Source organism: Agelaius phoeniceus, chromosome 1 (assembly GCF_051311805.1).
Source record: "Agelaius phoeniceus isolate bAgePho1 chromosome 1, bAgePho1.hap1, whole genome shotgun sequence".
NCBI classification, from domain to species: Eukaryota; Metazoa; Chordata; class Aves; order Passeriformes; family Icteridae; genus Agelaius; species Agelaius phoeniceus.
In genome coordinates, this window is record NC_135265.1 from 1,495,730 (window position 1) to 1,514,187 (window position 18,458).

At 45.4% G+C, this 18,458-nt stretch overlaps 1 protein-coding gene across 1 annotated transcript; it reads right to left on the bottom strand.

Annotated features, from left to right (window-relative positions):
* Positions 1-3,090: 3,090 nt before the first annotated feature.
* On the bottom strand, positions 3,091-17,088 carry TMIE (transmembrane inner ear). Its single transcript, XM_077182906.1, has 4 exons — positions 16,769-17,088; positions 13,761-13,878; positions 5,547-5,696; positions 3,091-3,611 (listed from the first exon to the last, which is right to left on the bottom strand). Exons 1-4 carry the CDS (start codon positions 16,853-16,855, stop codon positions 3,505-3,507), a joined length of 462 nt encoding a protein of 153 aa, XP_077039021.1. The 5' UTR covers positions 16,856-17,088; the 3' UTR covers positions 3,091-3,504.
* Between the last annotated feature and the right edge of the window lie 1,370 nt (positions 17,089-18,458).

The window sequence follows — 18,458 nt, forward strand, 5'->3', positions numbered from 1 at the left end:
TGGAATACGTGGAGATCCTGGAATTTATTCCTGGTCCTGACTGGGTGATTTTTCCTCCTCCAGGACCAGCATCACCTGAATCCAAGGAAATGAGTGATCCTGCCATTATTCCCTGGGATTTCTGGGAATTAAATGCAACTTTTGGCTTCTGGAATTCCATTTCCACCCAAATACAGGACAATAAATCTAATTTTTCTAATTTCCCACTAAAAATTCCTTTCTGCGGCTGTGGCTTTTCCAAGGCAATTTCTCCATCTGCTGGTGGAAAAGCAACTCCCAAAGTGCTGGAATTGCTCCGGGCTGGAATTTTCCACCTTTTTTTCACTTCCTGACTTCCAGATCCCACTGGAACAGGGAAAACATCGGATCAGGACTGGGAATTTCTTCCCTCTGTTTCCTCTTCAGGAATTGGGATGAGTTTTATGGGCAGGATGATCCCTGGAAACTCTAGGAACGGATTCCCTGATCCCAGAAATGGATTCCCAATTCCCAGGAATGGATTCCCTGATCCCAGGAATGAATTCCCTGCATTCATCCCCGTCCTGGTAATTCCAAACCCAATTATTCCCAAAGGATAAATTCTATTTTTTTTAAACAGAAAATCCCTTTTTTAAAATCAGTAAGACATTCCCACAAATCTTTCGGATCTGATCCACAGGATCTGGAATATTTGCTTGGAAAAAAGGGATCGAGGTGGATTTAAAGGATCCCCCCCAATCTCAATGAATATTTTATTTTGGTTTTTGATTATTTTTAATGGGCAAGGGATGGAAGTTGGACGAGGGAGAAGGAAATCCATGGAAAAGAAAAGGAGCGGATTTTCCTCCTGGAAACCTTTGGATTGGGAATAAATCCCTCTGCAAATGGAGCCACATCCCAAATTTCCAGTACAATTCCAACTGCAGGACAGGGAATCCGAGTTTTCCTGCCCCAATCCCAGCTGGATCCCATCCTGGAGTTTTTAAGGCACAAATATCCCTTCCCAAAATTCCCACGGATCCAGCAGATCCCAGGGAGCAAAGCCTGAATCCAACAGAAAAATCCTTTTTATTGTCACGATTCCTGATTAGACGGGGCCTTGAAAATTCGGGATTGGGATGGAAATTCCAAAGAAATCCAATCTTTGTATCCATATTCCCACTTTTCCATCAGTGCCATTCCAAGATTTGGACTCCTCTGTGTCCAGGGGCAGAATTCCCAAAGCTGGAATTTCAGATTTCCCTGGATAATTCTCTCCCCAAACATTTCCATGGTTCTGGACATCACTCCCAACGTCTCTCCTGGAGTTTTCCACCTTTTCAGGTGCTCTGGAATTTTGGGACTTCTTGGAGCTGAGCAACCTCGCTCAGACAGGAAATTCCCTTCATTTTTCCAGGCTCAGAAGGAGTTGGGTGGGAGAGAAGGGAAAGGAAAATCGGGATAAGGGAAAAATGGGAAATATCTTGGCACTGAAAAATCTGTGTTGAAAAAACCAGCGGGAAAATTGATCGTTTCTATCGATTCAATAGAAAATAAATCCCATTCCTGGGGATAAGGGACTGGAGGGAATTCTCCCTATGGAGGAGACAGTTCCAGGATATCCTGACTTTCAATTATCCCAAGATTTTCCAGGCTATCCCCCCCCAAAAAAAATCTGGAGTTAAATCCCCCCAGCTGGAAATTTTAAGGCAGAAATTGCTGGAATATTCCCAAAACAGCTGGAAAACACCGCCCCTGATAAATCCACCCCTCAGGAATTCCCAGGAAGGGAGGGAATAGCAGCCACCTGGAAGCGGAGCAGAGTTCCTGGTCTCAGAGCTGGTTTTCCTCAGCAAAAAATTGGGAACGTGTGGATTAATCTCCTGTAAAAGATGGAATTCCTGGCGTTTCCTGCAGCAATCCAGGAAAAGAGGCACCAGAGAAGGAAGGAAAAATTCCCACGTGTCCAAAACCCTCTTGGAATCCAAAGGACCCACGCCTTGGAGAATTCCATCCTTCGGGATTTTCTGGGAATTTACATAATCCCTAAAATTCCCCACGGGGAGGTGCTGAGTGCCAGGAAATCTTTCTCCAACTTCTCCAGGAGAAGAAATTTGGGATGAATCCCATTCTCCTTGAGTTCAGATCCTTATCCCTGAGCATTCCCGTGTTTATCCAAAGTCCTCATTCCCATTCCAGCTTTCAGGTCAGTTCCATCCCATTCCCACCGGATGTTTTTCTTGATTATCCAACCAAATTCCCAGTTTTCCTTCACAGAGACGAATCCTGGCAGCTCCGTCTCCAAGTGGGAAGAAATCCGTGCATCCAAGAGCATCCCACAGGAATATCTGGAAAAGCACATCCTGCTCCAAGTGCTCCTCCCCCAGCAACTTGCTGGAGCATTCCCAAAAAAAATTCCAGCACTGTCCTTCCGGGATGTCACTTCTTCTTTGCCGGAGCTTTGGAATTCCCGCCGGCTTTTCCATCGGTTTTGGCAGCTCCAGATTTTCCAGCTTCGCCGTCTTTTTCTCCCTTTTTCCCTTGTTTCTTATCGTTTGTGTCCTTTCCCTTTTCCCCCTTCTCCTTTTCCCCCTTTTCTCCTTTCCCTCCTTTTTCCTCTTTTCCTCCTTTTTCCCCTTTCTCCCCCTTTTCTCCGTCTTTTTTTTTGGCTCCGTCCTTCCCTTCCTTCTTGGATTCTTCCTTCTGCTCCTTCTCTCCGTCCTTTTTCTTGGAGTCTTTGGATCCATCCTTCTTTCCCTGAGCCTTGTCCACTTTTCCGGACACAGTGGGAACTTCTTCCTCTTTTTTTTCTTCTGCAGCCTGAGCTGTTCCCAAGGACAGAGGAAAAAAAAAAAATGGAAAAGGAATTGATGTGGATTCAACAACCCAGGAATTGTCAAAATTCCAGCTCCCTGCTAGAAATCTGGGATAAAGGGAAAACATTCCTACTGGGGACGTTCCCATCCAGCTGATTGCTCCCAGTGAGGTTTTTTTTTGGAATTGAGAAGCAGCAAATCCAAGGATTGATGGATCCCCTTGGAAAAGGGAAGCCACAGGCAGCTGGGAATTGAAATTCCCTAAATTCCTTGGAGAACCATCTCATCCCATAAGGATTAACTGGAAGGACAAGGATTCAGTGGAAGGACAAGGATTTATTCATGGAATTGGGTTCAGCTCCAGAGGGAGGGCTGGGAATTCCCAGTTTCAGGCACCCCTGAAATCCCGGGATTTGTGCAAATTCCCGTTGTTCAACTCATTATTCTGCATTTTGCTGTTGTAGGATTGAATTTCTCCAAGGAATTCCTGAATTCCTACAGTGCTGGGATCTGCCTCTTCTCCCACGGATTGAAGCAGCGCATCCCAAATTTTGGAAATGCCGTTTTTATGGAATTACAGCTCCCGGAGAGACACAAGAGAGAAGGAAATAAAGGCATCGAAAGGTGTTGAGGAAACAGGAAAAATCCAGGAGCGGGGAAGCAGCAAATCCAAGGATTGACGGATCCCCTTGGAAGAGAGAAGCCACAGGCGGCCGGGAACCGAAATTCCCTAAATTCCTTGGAGAACCATCTCATCCTCTTCCTTCAGCACAGGCAGGGAGTGGAGAGGTCTGGGCTGGCCATGGCCAGAGAGAGGGAGGAGATTTTCGGGAGAGCCTATGGAATCAGGAAAGGAGAGTGAGAGCAGCGGGGGAGAAATATTCCAGCAGGGAAAACCGGGAATGCGGGATTCCAACCACTCCAATTTCACTCCATTGGTGCTCCCCAGCCCTGGGATTAAATTGATTCCCACTGGGAATTTTCAGCATGGAATTCTCCTTCTAACCAAGGAGGGTGAGAGATGGAAGTTGATGGGTAAATGGGACACAGCCTCCAGCTGTCCCAGGAAAAGTTTGGATTGAAAATTAGGGAAAAAAAATTCCGGATTGGAAAAGAGATTAAGGATTGGGAAGTGTTGGAATCACCATCCCTGGAAGGGTTCCAAAAACCAGGAGATGTGGAATTTCACAGGATTTTTTAGTGGGATTTCGTTCAAAATAGGATTTGACGGATTTGAGAAGCTTTTCCAAACTTAATTTGGGAATGAAGGAATGATTCCGACTCGAACCGACGGAAAAGTTCCCTCTTATCCAAAGGATTTTATCCCAATATCCTGAGTCCACACTGGGAGGGTTGAACTTGGTGGTGGCACCACAGGAGGGACTTTGTGCTCCCAGAATCCCCCCCAAAAAAGTGGGAATTACGTCTGGGGAATGTCAGAGAGCTCATTGAGGGAATTTGCACTGCCCCAATCCCCAAAAAAAAATGGGAATTAGCTCTGGGAATGTGTCTGAGTTCACTGAGGGAATTTTCACTGCCAGAATCCCCAAAAAAATGGGAATTACCTCTGGGAATGTGTCTGAGTTCACTGAGGGAATTTGCACTGCCAGAATCCCAAAAAAAAGTGGGAATTACCTCCGGAAATATTGGTGAGCTCATTGAGGGCCTTAGCACTGCCCCAATCCCCCGCTCCATAAAAGTGGGAATTACATCTGGGAACGTCTCTGAGCTCATTGAGAGAATCTGCACTGCCCCAATCCCCCAGAAAAGTGGGAATTGCCTCCAGGAATGTTGGTGAGCTCACTGAGGGACTTTGCACGCCCAGAATCCCCAAAAAAGTGGGGATTACCTGCAGGAATGTCTCTGAGTTCATTGAGGAGCTTTGCACTGTCAGAATCCCTCCCAAAAAAGTGGGAATTACCTGCAGGAATGTGAGCGAGCTCATTGAGGGAATTTGCACTCCCAGAATCCCAGAAAAAGCGGGAATTGAATCTGAGAAAATCTCTTTACTCACTGGGGGAATTTGCACTGCCCCAATCCCCCAAAATATTCGCTCAGATTTCCGAATGTTGCCGAGCTCATTGCGGGACTTTGTGCTCCCAGAATCCCCAAAAAAAGTGGGAATTAGGTCCGAGAATATTGGTGAGCTCATTGAGGGCTTCAGCACTGCCAAAATACTCCCCCCCAAAAAAGTGGGAATTACCAGGAATGTCAGTGAGCTCATTGAGGGAATTTGCACTGCCCCAATCCCCCAGAAAAGTGGGAATTACCTCCAGGAATGTTGGTGAGCTCATTGAGGAACATTGCACTCCCAGAATCCCAGAAAAAGTGGGAATTAGGTCCAAGAATATTGGTGAGCTCATTGAGGGAATTTGCACTGTCAAAAATCCCCCCCAAAAAAAGTGGGAATTACCTCCAGGAATGTCAGTGAGCTCATTGAGGGAATTTGCACTGCCCCAATCCCCCGCTCCATAAAAGTGGGAATTACACCTAGGAATGTCTCTGAGCTCATTGAGAGAATCTGCACTGCCCCAATCCCCCAGAAAAGTGGGAATTACCTCCGGGAATGTTGCTGAGCTCATTGAGGAACTTTGCACTCCCAGAATCCCCAAAAAAGTGGGAATTACCTCCAGGAATGTCAGTGATCTCATTGAGGGAATTTGCACTGCCCCAATCCCCCCCAGAAAAGTGGGAATTACCTCCGGGAATGTCTCTTGAGTTCATTGAGGAGCTTTGCGTTCCCAGAATCCCCAAAAATTAGGCGGGAATTACCTCCGGGGATTTCGGTGAGCTCCCCGAGGGGCGGCACCGTCTCCAGTTTGTCCGCGTAGTTTTTGGCCGCCTGGCGCTGGGCGTAGCGCGCCTCGATCTCCTTCCGCGTGCGCGGGATCCGGCACTTGAAAATGCAGCACAGGGTGATAACTGGGAATATGGGAAACGGGAATGCCGGGTGAGGGACGGGAACGGGAAACGCGGAGTCCTGGGGGAGTTATTGGGAATGGGGAATCCTGGGGGAGTTATTGGGAACGGGAAACGCGGAGTCCTGGGGGAGTTATTGGGAATTCTGGGTGAGGGATGGGAATGAATGGGAAATGAGGAATTCTGGGGGAGTTATTCAGAATGGGAAACGTGGAATTCTGGGTGAGGGATGGAAATAGGAAATGAGGAATTCTGGGTAAGGGATGGGAATGGGAAATGTGGAATTCTGGGTAAGGGACGGGAATGGGAATGGGAAACACGGAATTCTGGGGGAGTTATTGGGAATGGGAATGGGAAACGTGGAATTCTGGGTGAGGGACGGGGAATGGGAAATGAGGAATTCTGGGTGAGGGACTGGGATTGGGAAATTTGGAATTATGGTGGAGTTCCTGGGAATGGATAGGGAGAAATGAGAAATTAACTGGGAATTGGAGTGGGAAACATGGAATTCTGGGTGAAGGACTGGGAATGGGAAATGTGGAATTCTGGGTGAGGGATGGGAATGGGAATGGGAAACGTGGAATTCTGGGGGAGGGATGGGAATGGGAAACATGGAATTCTGGGTGAGTTATGGGAATGGGAAAAGAGGAATTTTGGGGGAGTTCCTGGGAATGGATAGGGAGAAACAAGGAATTAATTGGAAATGGGATCGGGAAACGTGGAATTCTGGGTGAGTTATCGGGAATGGGAAATTTGGAATTATGGCGGAGTTCCTGGGAATGGATAGGGAGAAACGAGGAATTAACTGGGAATTGGAGTGGGAAACGTGGAATTCTGGGTGAGGAACTGGGAATGGGAAATGTGGAATTCTGGGTGAGTTACTGGGAATGGGAAACGTGGAATTCAGGGTGAGGGATGGGAATGGACAGGGAGAAACAAGGAGTTAATTGGGAATGGGAGTGGGAAATGAGGAATTCTGGGTTAGTTCCTAGGAATGGAAAACATGGAATTCAGGATGAGTCACTCAGAGAGAGAAGTGAGAGATTCTGGGGGAGTTCCTGGGAATGGGAGTGTGAAACACGGGAATCTGGGAGTTCCTGGGAATGGAGAGGGAAATAAGGAATTCTGGGCATGACTGAGAATGGCAACGGAAAAAGAGCAATTCCAGCTGAGTTTCTGGGAATGGGAAATGAGGATTGGGGTTGGTTATTGGGAATGGGAGCAGGAAACAAGGGAATCTGGGTGAGTCACTGGGAATGGGATACATGGAATTCTGGGGGAGTTATGGGGAGTGGGAAATGTGGAATTCTGGGTGAGTTATTCAGAATGGGAGATGTGGAATTCCGAGTCTGGGAATGGGAGAGGGGATCAAGGATTTGTGTTGGTCGCTGGGAATGGGAAGTGGAGAACAAGGAATTCAGGGGAAAACTGGGAATGGCAACGGGAAAAAAAGGAATTCTGGGTGAGTTATTGGGAATGGAGAGGGAGAAATGAGAATTTAACTGGGAATGGGAGGGGGAAATACGGAATTCTGGGGGAGTTATTTGGAATGGGAAATGTGGAATTCTGGGTGAGTTCCTGGGAATAGGAGAGGGAAATGCGAGTCTGGGTGAGTTCCTGAGAACGGAGAGGGAGAAACAAGGATTTAACTGGGAGTGGGAGAGGGAAGTATGGAATTCCGGGTGAGTTACTGGGAATGGGAAATGTGGAATTCTGGCTGAGTTACGGGGAATGAGAAATGTGGGAAACGTGGAATTCCGGGTGAGTTACTGGGAATGGGAAATGTGGGAAACGTGGAATTCCGGGTGAGGGGCTGGGAGTGGGAAATGTGGAACTCAGTGTGAGGGACGGGGAAATGTGGAATTCTAGATGAGTTATTGGAAAAAGAGGAATTCTGGGTGAGTTCCTGGGGATAGACAGGGAGAAACAAGGATTTGACTGGGACTGGGAATGGGAAATATGGAATTCTGTGTGAGGTACTGGAAATGGGAAATGTGGAATTCTGGGTGAGTTTCAGAGAATGGGAGAGGGGATCAAAGATTTGCATTGTTTGCTGGGAATGGGAGCGGGAAATACGGAATTCCGGGTGAGGTACTGGGAGAGGAAGGTGAGGAACTCTGGGGTGAGTTCTTGGGAATGGGAAATGAGGAATTCTAGGTGAGTTATGGGAATGGGAAATGTGGAATTCTGTGTGAGTTATGGGAATGGAGAAGGAGAAAGGAGGATTTTAGTGGCAATGGGAGAGGGAAATGTGGAATTCTGGGTGAGTTCCTGGGAATGGAAAACATGGAATATTGGGGGAGTTCCTGGGAATGGGAGAGGGAAACGAGAGACTGGTTGATTTACTGGGAATGGACAGGGAGAAGCAAGGATTTAATTGGGAATGGGCGTGGGAAATGTGGAAGACAGGGAATTCTGGGGAAGTTTTTGGGAATGGGAAATGCGGAACTCTGGGTCAGTTACTGGGAGGGAGAAATGAAGAATTCTGGGTGAGGTACTGGGAATGGGAGAGGAAGAAACCGGGATTTAACTGGGAATGGGAGAGGGAAACCTGGAATTCTGGGTGAGTTCCCAGGAATGGCAACAGGAAATGAGGATCTGGGGGAATTCCTGGGAATGGGAGATGGGAAGGAGAATTTGCATTGGTCATTGGGAATGGGAAATGTGGAGTTCTGGGTGAGCTCCTGGGCAAGGGAAACGAGGATTTGGGTTGGATATTGGGAATGGGAGGAGGAAACATGGGAATCTGGGTGAGGTACTGGGAATGGGAGAGGGAAATGTGGAATTCTTTGTGAGTTCCTGGGAGAGGGAAGTGAGGAATTCTGAGGGAGTTCTTGGGACTGGGAAACATGGAATTCCGGGGGTGTTACTGGGAAGGGAGAGGGAAATGAGGAATTCTGAGGATAACTGGGAATGGCAATGGGAAAAAAGGAATTCTGTGTGAGTTTCTGGGAATAGGAAATGAGGATTGGGGTTGGTTTTTGGGAATGGGAGCAGGAAAGAAGGGAATCTGGGTGAGTCACTGGGAATGGGATACATGGAATTCTGGGGGAGTTATGGGGAGTGGGAAATGTGGAATTCTGGGTGAGTTATTCAGAATGGGAGATGTGGAATTCCGAGTCTGGGAATGGGAGAGGGGATCAAGAATTTGTGTTGGTCGCTGGGAATGGGAACGGGGAGCGGAGAACAAGGAATTCAGGGGATAACTGGGAATGGCAATGGGAAAAAAGGAATTCCGGGTGAGTTATTGGGAATGGAGAGGGAGAAATGAGAATTTAACTGGGAATGGGAGGGGGAAATACGGAATTCTGGGGGAGTTATTTGGAATGGGAAATGTGGAATTCTGGGTGAGTTCCTGGGAATAGGAGAGGGAAATGCGAGTCTGGGTGAGTTCCTGAGAACGGAGAGGGAGAAACAAGGATTTAACTGGGAGTGGGAGAGGGAAGTATGGAATTCCGGGTGAGTAATTTGGAATGGGAAACGTGGAATTCCATGTGAGTTACTGGAAATGGGAAATGTGGAATTCCGGGTGAGTTACGGAGAATGGGAAATGTGGGAAACGTGGAATTCCGGGTGAGTTATTGGGAATGGGAAATGTGGAATTCCAGGTGAGTTACTGAGAATGGGAAATGCGGAATTCTGGCTGAGTTACTGGAAATGGGAAATGTGGAATTCCGGGTGAGTTACTGGGAATGGAAAACATGGAATTCTGGTGGAGTTATTTGGAATAGGAAATGTGGAATTCCAGGTGAGTTATTGGGAATGGGAAACATGGGAATCTGAGGGATTTGCTGGGAATGGAGAGGGAGAAAGGAGGATTTAACTGGGAATGAGAGTGGGAAATGTGGAATTCTGGGGGAGTTCCTTGGAATGGAAACCATGGAATTCTGGTGGAGTTATTTGGAATAGGGGAGGGAAATGTGGAATTCTGGGTGAGTTCCCGCGAACAGGAAATGAGGATTTGGGTTGGTTACTGGGAATGGGAGCAGGAAAAAAGGGAATCTGGGAGAGTTCCTGGGAATGGGAGTGGGAAACAAGGAATTCTGGGGATAACTGGGAATGGCAATGGGAAAAAAGGAATTCCGGGTGAGTTATTGGGAATGGAGAGGGAGAAATGAGAATTTAACTGGGAATGGGAGGGGGAAAATACGGAATTCTGGGGGAGTTATTTGGAATGGGAAATGTGGAATTCCGGGTGAGTTCCTGGGAATGGGAAACACGGGAATCTGAGGGATTCGCTGGGAATGGAGAGGGAGAAAGGAGGATTTAACTGGGAATGAGAGTGGGAAATGTGGAATTCTGGGGGAGTTCCTTGGAATGGAAACCATGGAATTCTGGTGGAGTTATTTGGAATAGGGGAGGGAACTGTGGAATTCTGGGGGAGTTCCCGGGAACGGGAAATGAGGATTTGGGTTGGTTTCTGGGAATGGGAGCAGGAAACAAGGGAATCTGGGAGAGTTCCTGGGAATGGGGGAACCTGGAATTGGGAATTTCCCCCGTTCCTTATGGGATGGTGCCACCTTGTGGGATGTGCCGGGAGGCAGAATCCACACTCGGATCAGATTCCTGGATTTATTTGGTTTATTTAGTTCAATTTCATTAATATTAACGTTAATATAAACGTATTTATTGGATATTTAATAAGTTATTATTAATATTATTAGGACAATTAATAAAATGATATTTCTTATTAATTGTAATGTTATAGAAATTATTGTTCATAACATAAAACATATGTGCTAAATATTAATATATTTTTCCACAAATATAATTTAAATTGGTTCATTTTACTTCCCTATTTATTGTAATAACAGTGAAAATAAAGTTCTTAATGACAACTACAGTTACAATCAAATTATTATCATTTATAACATAGAAATACGTTATTCCATTAATATAATTTTATTATATTAATAATAAAAATATATTTTATTTTTAAATTTATTATAACTCTAATATTTTATTTTTAAATTTATTATAACTGTAATACTTTATAATAATAAAAATTGTTATTTAAAATTAATAGGTCATTGATATAGTAATACAATAATATGAATTAAAATTATATTAACAATCCAATTACCTTTAAAGCATAATTCCTGTATTTCTATTTTATTTAGATCCATGTTTAGTTCTTGTTTTAGTTTTTGTTTTACAATTTTTTCCTTTTTTAAATTTATGTTTTATATTTAATTCTATTTTGAATTTTATAGTGCTATACGAATTCTGTTTTAAAATGTTACATTTCTGTATTTATTTCTATTTTTTAATTTCCTATTTTATGTCTAATTTCATTTTCACTTTTCTATTTATTTCCATTGTTTAATATCCAGTTTTCACATTTCATCCATTGCAATGCAATATAATGTATTTACTCATTCTGATTTAATTGTATTTTAACATTTTCTATTTATTTTTATTTTTTAATTTTATACTTGAATATTTATTGCTATTTTTAGTTCCATATTTTTATATTTATTTACATTTTTAATTCCCTATTTTTCCATTTCACTCCATTGCCCAGTTCCCTGTTTTCCATGGATTTTCTCCATCCCAAATCCCATTCCCAGCAGGGATGGGGGTGGAGCTTGGGCCATTCCTGCTCCGCATTCCCACTGAGAAATCCCTCCGGAATTCCCACTCCCAGCTGCAATTCCAGCATTCCCGAATTCCTGACACCTGAAGGGAATCCAGGAAACTCTGGGATCACTCCCAGGGAAGGAATTCCAGGTGGGAATTTCCAGTTTGGAGCTGCGAAATCCCTCTGGAATTCTCAATTCCAGCCCAGAGGAATTCCCGAATTCCTGACGGGAATCCAGGAAGCTCCGGGATCGCTCCCAGGGAAGGAATTCCCTTAGAAAGAGATTCCAGGTGGGAATCTCCATTTTGGATTCCCTCTGGAATTCTCAATTCCATCCCACAGAAATTCTCCTTGAATTCCCAGACACCTGAAAGAAATCCTTCGGAATTCCCACACTCGGCTGGGAATTCCGGCCCAGAGGAATTCCCAAACTCCTGGACACCTGAAGGGAATCCAGGAAATTTTGGGATTACTCCCAGGGATGGAATTTTCTTGGAAAGTGATTCCGGGTGGGAATTTCCAGTTTAGTGCTGGGAAATCCCTCTGGAATTCCCACACTCAGTGGGGAATTCCAGCCCAGAGGAAATCCCGAATTCCCGGACACCTGAAGAGAATCCACGATTCCCAACCTGGAGCATTCCATGATTCCCAATCCACAGAATCCCAGGAATCCCAACCTGAATCATTCCACGAATTCCAACCCAAGGAATTCCAGGATCTCCAACTCAAATCATTCCATGATTCCCAACCCAAAGAATTCCAAAATTCTCAAACTGAAGCATTCCATGATTCCCAACCCATAGAATCCCAGGAATCCCAAACTGAAGCATTCCATGAATCCTGACCCAACACATTCCAGGATTCCTAACCCGAAGCATTCCAGGATTCCCAACCCAAGGAATTCCGGATCTCCAGCTCAAATCATTCCATGATTCCCAACCCAAAGAATTTCATGATTCCCAAACTGAAGCATTCCACAAATCCCGACCCAACACATTCCAGGATTCCCAACCCAAAGAATCCCAGGATCTCCAACTCAAATCATTCCATGATTCCCAACCTGAATCATTCCACAAATGCCAACCCAGCACATTCCAGGATTCCCAGCCCAAATCATTCAATTATTCCCAAACTGAAGCATTCCATGATTCCCAACCCAAAGAATTCCAAAATTCTCAAACTGAAGCATTCCACAAATCCCGACCCAACACATTCCAGGATTCCTAACCCGAAGCATTCCATGATTCCCAACCCAAAGAATCCCAGGATTTCCAACTCAAATCATTCCATGATTCCCAGCCCAAAGAATTCCAAAATTCTCAAACTGAAGCATTCCATGATTCCCAACCCAAAGAATTTCATGATTCCCAAACTGAAGCATTCCACAAATCCCGACCCAACACATTCCAGGATTCCCAACCCAAAGAATCCCAGGATTCCCAACTCAAATCATTCCATGATTCCCAGTCCAAAGAACGTCAGGATTTCCAACTCAAACCATTCCATGATTCCCAGCCCAAAGAATCCCAGGATTTCCAACTCAAATAATTCCATGATTCCCAACCCAAAGAATTCAAAAATTCCCAAACTGAAGCATTCCACAAATCCCGACCCATCCCGACATTCCATGATTCCTAACCTGAAGCATTCCATGATTCCCAACCCAAGGGATTCCAGGATTTCCAACTCAAATCATTCCATGATTCCCAACCCAAATAATTCCATGATTCCCAACCCAAATAATTCCAAAAGTCTCAAACTGAAGCATTCCATGATTCCCAACCCATAGAATCCCAGGAATCCCAACCTGAATCATTCCACGAATTCCAACCCAACACATTCCAGGATTCCTAACCCGAAGCATTCCAGGATTTCTAACCCAAGGAATTCCAGGATCTCCAACTCAAATCATTCCATGATTCCCAACCCAAAGAATTTCATTATTCCCAAACTGAAGCATTCCACAAATCCCGACCCAACACATTCCAGGATTCCCAACCCAAAGAACCCCAGGATCTCCAACTCAAATAATTCCATGATTCCCAACCCGAATCATTCCACAAATGCCAACCCAGCACATTCCAGGATTTCCAACTCAAATCATTCCATTATTCCCAAACCGAAGCATTCCATGATTCCCAGCCCAAAGAACCCCAGGATTCCCAACCCAAATCATTCCATTATTCCCAAACTGAAGCATTCCATGATTCCCAACCCAAAGAATCCCAGGATTTCCAACTCAAACCATTCCATGATTCCCAGCCCAAGCCATTCCACAGCTCCCGGCTCCATCCTGCCCTGGGGCAGGAACGCGGGTGCTGGAGCCGATTCCCGTCCCTGGAACATCTCCGGGTGCTCCCGAGACGAATCCCCGGCGATTCCCACCGGAGAATTCCCCCCCTCTTTGCGCATTCCCGGGATTCCGGCGAGAGCGCCCTTCTGGGGAGCCCTTCCGGGGGACAATTCCCGGGAATTGCGGGACTCACTGATGGAGAGGACGAAGAGGGCGAAGATCCCGACCACCTGCCAGAGGCGCAGCCCCCAGATCACCACGGTCTCCGACGTCACCGGCTCCGGCTTCTTCTTGGGCGGCGCCGTGGTGGCCTGGGAATAACAACACAGGGAAAATCCGGCGGGAAAAGGCGGATCAGGACGGAAAAATTCCCACAGAATACTCCAGAAGGCAATAAGGGCACGGGAAATGGGGAGGCCTCAAGGATTTGGGAATGTTGGAGGGATTTTTAAGGAATCTCCTTTTCCCGGCCGTTCATTGGCTCGCTCTGGAATTCCTTTCTCCAGTTTTCCAACGGATTTTTAGGGTTGGGATTTCTGCCAGTGAGGGCCTGGATGAGGAAATTCCTGGAAAAACTCCTGGAAAAATTCATTTTTTCCAATGAATTTTAATGGAAACACAGCCCCGGGATGTGGGAAAGCCGCGGATCCCGAAGGAAACAGGATGGAACCACAAGGAAATTCTGGGATAAAAAGTTGTGGAATTTTTTAACAGAAAGGTAAACTCAGCCTAAACCTAAAGGACGGAAATCCTACAAAATATTCCAGGGGATTTTTAGGGAAGATCTTGGAACAGCAGCTTAAAAACTGCTGGAATACACCCAGTGCCCAATAAAAAAAATCCGGATTTTTTGAGAAGTGGAATTCCTGAGAAATCCCTCCAGGAATTTTATCCCAAAGTGGGAATAAAGGATTATTCCAAATTTATCCTCCCAGGATCCAATTCCCAGGGAAATCCCTCAATCTCCCATTGTTTGCTGATCTCTGGGATCAGGAGCAGGGAAGGACGTTTGGGATCATGGCCTCATCCTGGGATTTAGGGATTTGTTGGGATTTAAGGGCTAATCCTGGGATTTGGGGATTTTGAACCCATCCCAGGATTTTCTGGTTCTCTTCCCAAATTTTGGGAGAGCTTCCAGCTCTGGGAGTTTATCCAAAGGCCTGGGAGCCGGACAAGTTTTCCTCAATCAAATCCAAGATTTAAAGGGATTTTTGTCTCATTCTCAGATATTCCCCCTGCTTTTTTTCCCTTTATTTTTCCTTATTTTTGGGGTTTTTTGGGAATTTTTCCAGCTGCCAGGATTATTTTCCTCTCCAGCTTTTTCTTCCTCCTCTGTTTGCTGCAGCCTGGCTGAGCCAGAATCCAATTTTTCAGGGTAATTCCATTATCCAATTATTTCCAGGAATAAACTCCTCACAGAGCTTTTGCTTTTCCAAGGAAAAAAAAAAACAAACCTGGAATAAACAAAGCAGATCCAGGAATTCTCGCTGTTTATCCCGATTTTTGGGGCTTGGATGTTTCATTTCTGTTTTCTGGGAATTGTCTGGAATAAAATGGGAAATTTTCCGGCTGGCTGGGCCGTCCTTGGGATTCAGGCAAGGATAATTTGGGAATTCTGCACTGTCAGGGGAAGTTCTGCCTCATTTCTCCCCTTGGGAATGGTTGGACAGCTCAGAAAACCTGGAATTCTTCCTGGAGCAGCAGCCTGGCCCTGGAGAGGATTCCTGGATTCATGGAATGCTCAGGTAGGGTGGGATGGGGAAAAAGCAGGGATTTGGTTGGGAATGAGGGGCTGGAAATCCTGGGAAAAAAATCAGGAAAAGGGAAAAGATGAGAGGCTGGAAATCCTGGGAAAAATATGGGAAAGGAGGGATGAGAGGCCAGAAATCCTGGGAAAAAAATGGAAAGGGAAATCCTGGGAAAAAATCAGGATAAGGGCAGGGGTGAGAGGTTTGAAATCCTGGGAAAAATGGGAAAGGGAAATCCTGGAAAAAAATCAGGAAAAGAGGAAGGAGGAGAGGCCAGAAATCCTGGGAAAAAATATGGGAAAGGAAGAGATGAGAGGCTGGAAATCCTGGGAAAAATCAGGAAAGGGAAATCCTGGAAAAAAATGGGAAAGGAGGGAGAAGAGGTCAGAAATCCTGGAAAAAATATGGACAAGGATGGGGATGAGAAGTTTGAAATTCTGGGAAAAATCAGGAAAGGAAAATCCTGGAATAAAATCAGGATAAGGGCAGGGGTGAGAGGCTGGAAATTGTGGGGGAAAAATGGGAAAGGGAGGGAGAAGAGGCTGGAAATCCTGGGGAAAATGTGGAAAGGGAAATCCTGGAAAAAAACCAGGATAAGGGAAAGGAGGAGAGACTGGAAATCCAGGAAAAATGTGGGAAAGGGATGAGAGGTTTGAAATTCTGGGAAAAAATGGGAAGGGAGTGATGAGAGGCCGGAAATCCTGTAAAAAATCAGGAGAGGCTGGAAATCCTTGGGAAAAAAAATCTGGATAAGGGCAGGGATGAGAGGCCAGAAATCCTGGGGAAAAAAAATATGGAAAAGATGAGAAGTTTGAAATCCCGGGAAATTGCTGGAATTTTCTAATCCCAAAAATCGCAGGCAGATTCTGCCGCAGGAATTCCCAGGTGGAGCAGGGAAAAGGATCCAGAGGGAAAAGTGAAAGTTTTTGGGAGCTGGGATTTGTGTTCCAGGCAGGAATTTCCCTCTGGAATTGCAGCCAGGGCTCAGGAGCTGCTCTCCCCTCCCAGAGAATTCCCAGGTTTTCCATCAATTGGGGAATGCAGAGTCATCCTCAGGGAAAAGGTCCTGTGGAGGGGCAGGGATCCCATGAAATCCCACAATTCCATGAAATCCCACAATTCCATAAAATCCGGGATTACTGGCAATGAGGGAAGGTGGGGGGAGAAGGAAAAGCCATCCCAAATATTCCCAACATTTTCCAAATCTTTCACATCCATCAGGAATAGAATTCGTGGGATCATTTTTGCCCCGCTCCTCAAATCCTTGGAAAACCGGGAAAAACCCCGCGATGATTCCAACCCGAAATTCCCAACCCAGCCTTTCAGGAAGCAGCAAAAATTCCCACAAAAACCCTCCTTGGATCCACCTTAAATTCCCGGCCGGTTGTTTTCCAGGGAAATCCCGCATTCCCGGCCCTCATTCCCACTTTTCCCGCGGGATTGTTTTCCTCACCTCGATCAGCTGCGCCAGGGAAAGTCGGGATCGGAGCAGGACGAGGCAGGAAAATCCCCAAAATTCCCAGCTTGGATCCCTCGCCATCTTCTCCTCTTCTTTTCTCTTCTTTTCCGGGGATTTTCCCCCCTCCTGCCGAGCCTGGAATTTTTTGGGATCTGGGGAAAAGTCCCGGCCTGGCTTTTCCAGCGGAGCAGCGCAGGAGGCCCTTCATTAAATCATTCATTAATTAATGACATTAATGAGGCGGTGTCGGTGACGGAGCCCCGGGAGGGGGGGTCGGGAGCACCGCGAGCGCTGCCCGCGGCTCCAGGGCAGGAATTCCCGCGGCTCCAAAGGGAGAATTCCCGATTCCCGCTGTTCCAGGGCAGGAATTCCCGATTCCCGCCGCTCCAAAGGGAGAATTCCCGCTGCTCCAAAGGGAGAATTCCCGATTCTTGCTGCTCCAAGGGAGAATTCCCGCTGCTCCAAAGGGCAGGAATTCCCGATTCCCGCCGCTCCAAAGGGAGAATTCCCGATTCCCGCTGTTCCAAAGGGAGGAATTCCCGATTTCTGCCGCTCCAAAGGGAGAATTCCCGATTCTTGCTGCTCCAAAGGGAGAATTCCCGATTCCCGCGGCTCCAAAGGGAGAATTCCCGATTCCCGCGGCTCCAAAGGGAGAATTCCCGATTCCCGCCGCTCCAAAGGGAGAATTCCCGATTCCCGCCGCTCCAAGGGGAGAATTCCCGATTCCCGCTGCTCCAAAGGGAGAATTCCCGATTCCCGCTGTTCCAGGGCAGGAATTCCCGATTCCCGCCGCTCCAAAGGGAGAATTCCCGATTCCCACTGCTCCAAGGCATTACTGGGGTTTTTTCTGGGGTTTTTTTCAAGTTTTTCCCCCTATTTTTCCCCCATTTTTTTCCCAGTTTTTTTTTCTTTTTTTTTCCCCTTTTTTTTTCCCTGTTTTTTTTTTTTCCAAGTTTTTTTCTCCTATTTTTCCCCCATTTTTTTCCCAGGTTTTTTTTTCAGTTTTTTTTCCTTTTTTTCCCCCTTTTTTTTTTTTTTTCAAGATTTTCCCCCATTTTTTTCTCAGTTTTTTTTTTCAGTTTTTTTTCCCTTTTTTTTCCCCAGTTTTTTTTTTCAAGTTTTTTCCCTTATTTTTCCCCCATTTTTTCCCAGTTTTTTTTCAGCTTTTTCCCCCATTTTTTCCCAGTTTTTTTTTCATTTTTTTTCCCAGTTTTTTTTTCTTTTTTTTTCCCAGTTTTTTTTTTCATTTTTTTCCCCTATTTTTCCACCATTTTTTTCCCAGTTTTTTTTTTTCATTTTTTCCCCTTTTTTTCCCTTTTTTTTTTCAAGTTTTTTTCCCTTTTTTTTCCCAGTTTTTTTTTTTCAAATTTTTTCCCCTATTTTCCCACATTTTTTTCATTTTTTCCCTTTTTTTTTTCCCAGTTTTTTTTTTCAATTTTTTTCCCCTATTTTTCCCCCCTTTTTTTCCCAGGTTGGTTTTTTTTTTTTTTTCCTTTTTTTCCCCAGTTTTTTTTTCCAAGTTTTTTCCCCTATTTCCCCCCTTTTTTTCCCAGTGTATTTTTCAGTTTTTTCCCCTTTTTTCCCCCATTTTTTTCAAGTTTTTTCCCCTATTTTCCCCCCATTTTTTCCCAGGTTATTTTTTTCAGTTTTTTTCCCCTTTTCTTTTCCCAGTTTTTTTTTTTCC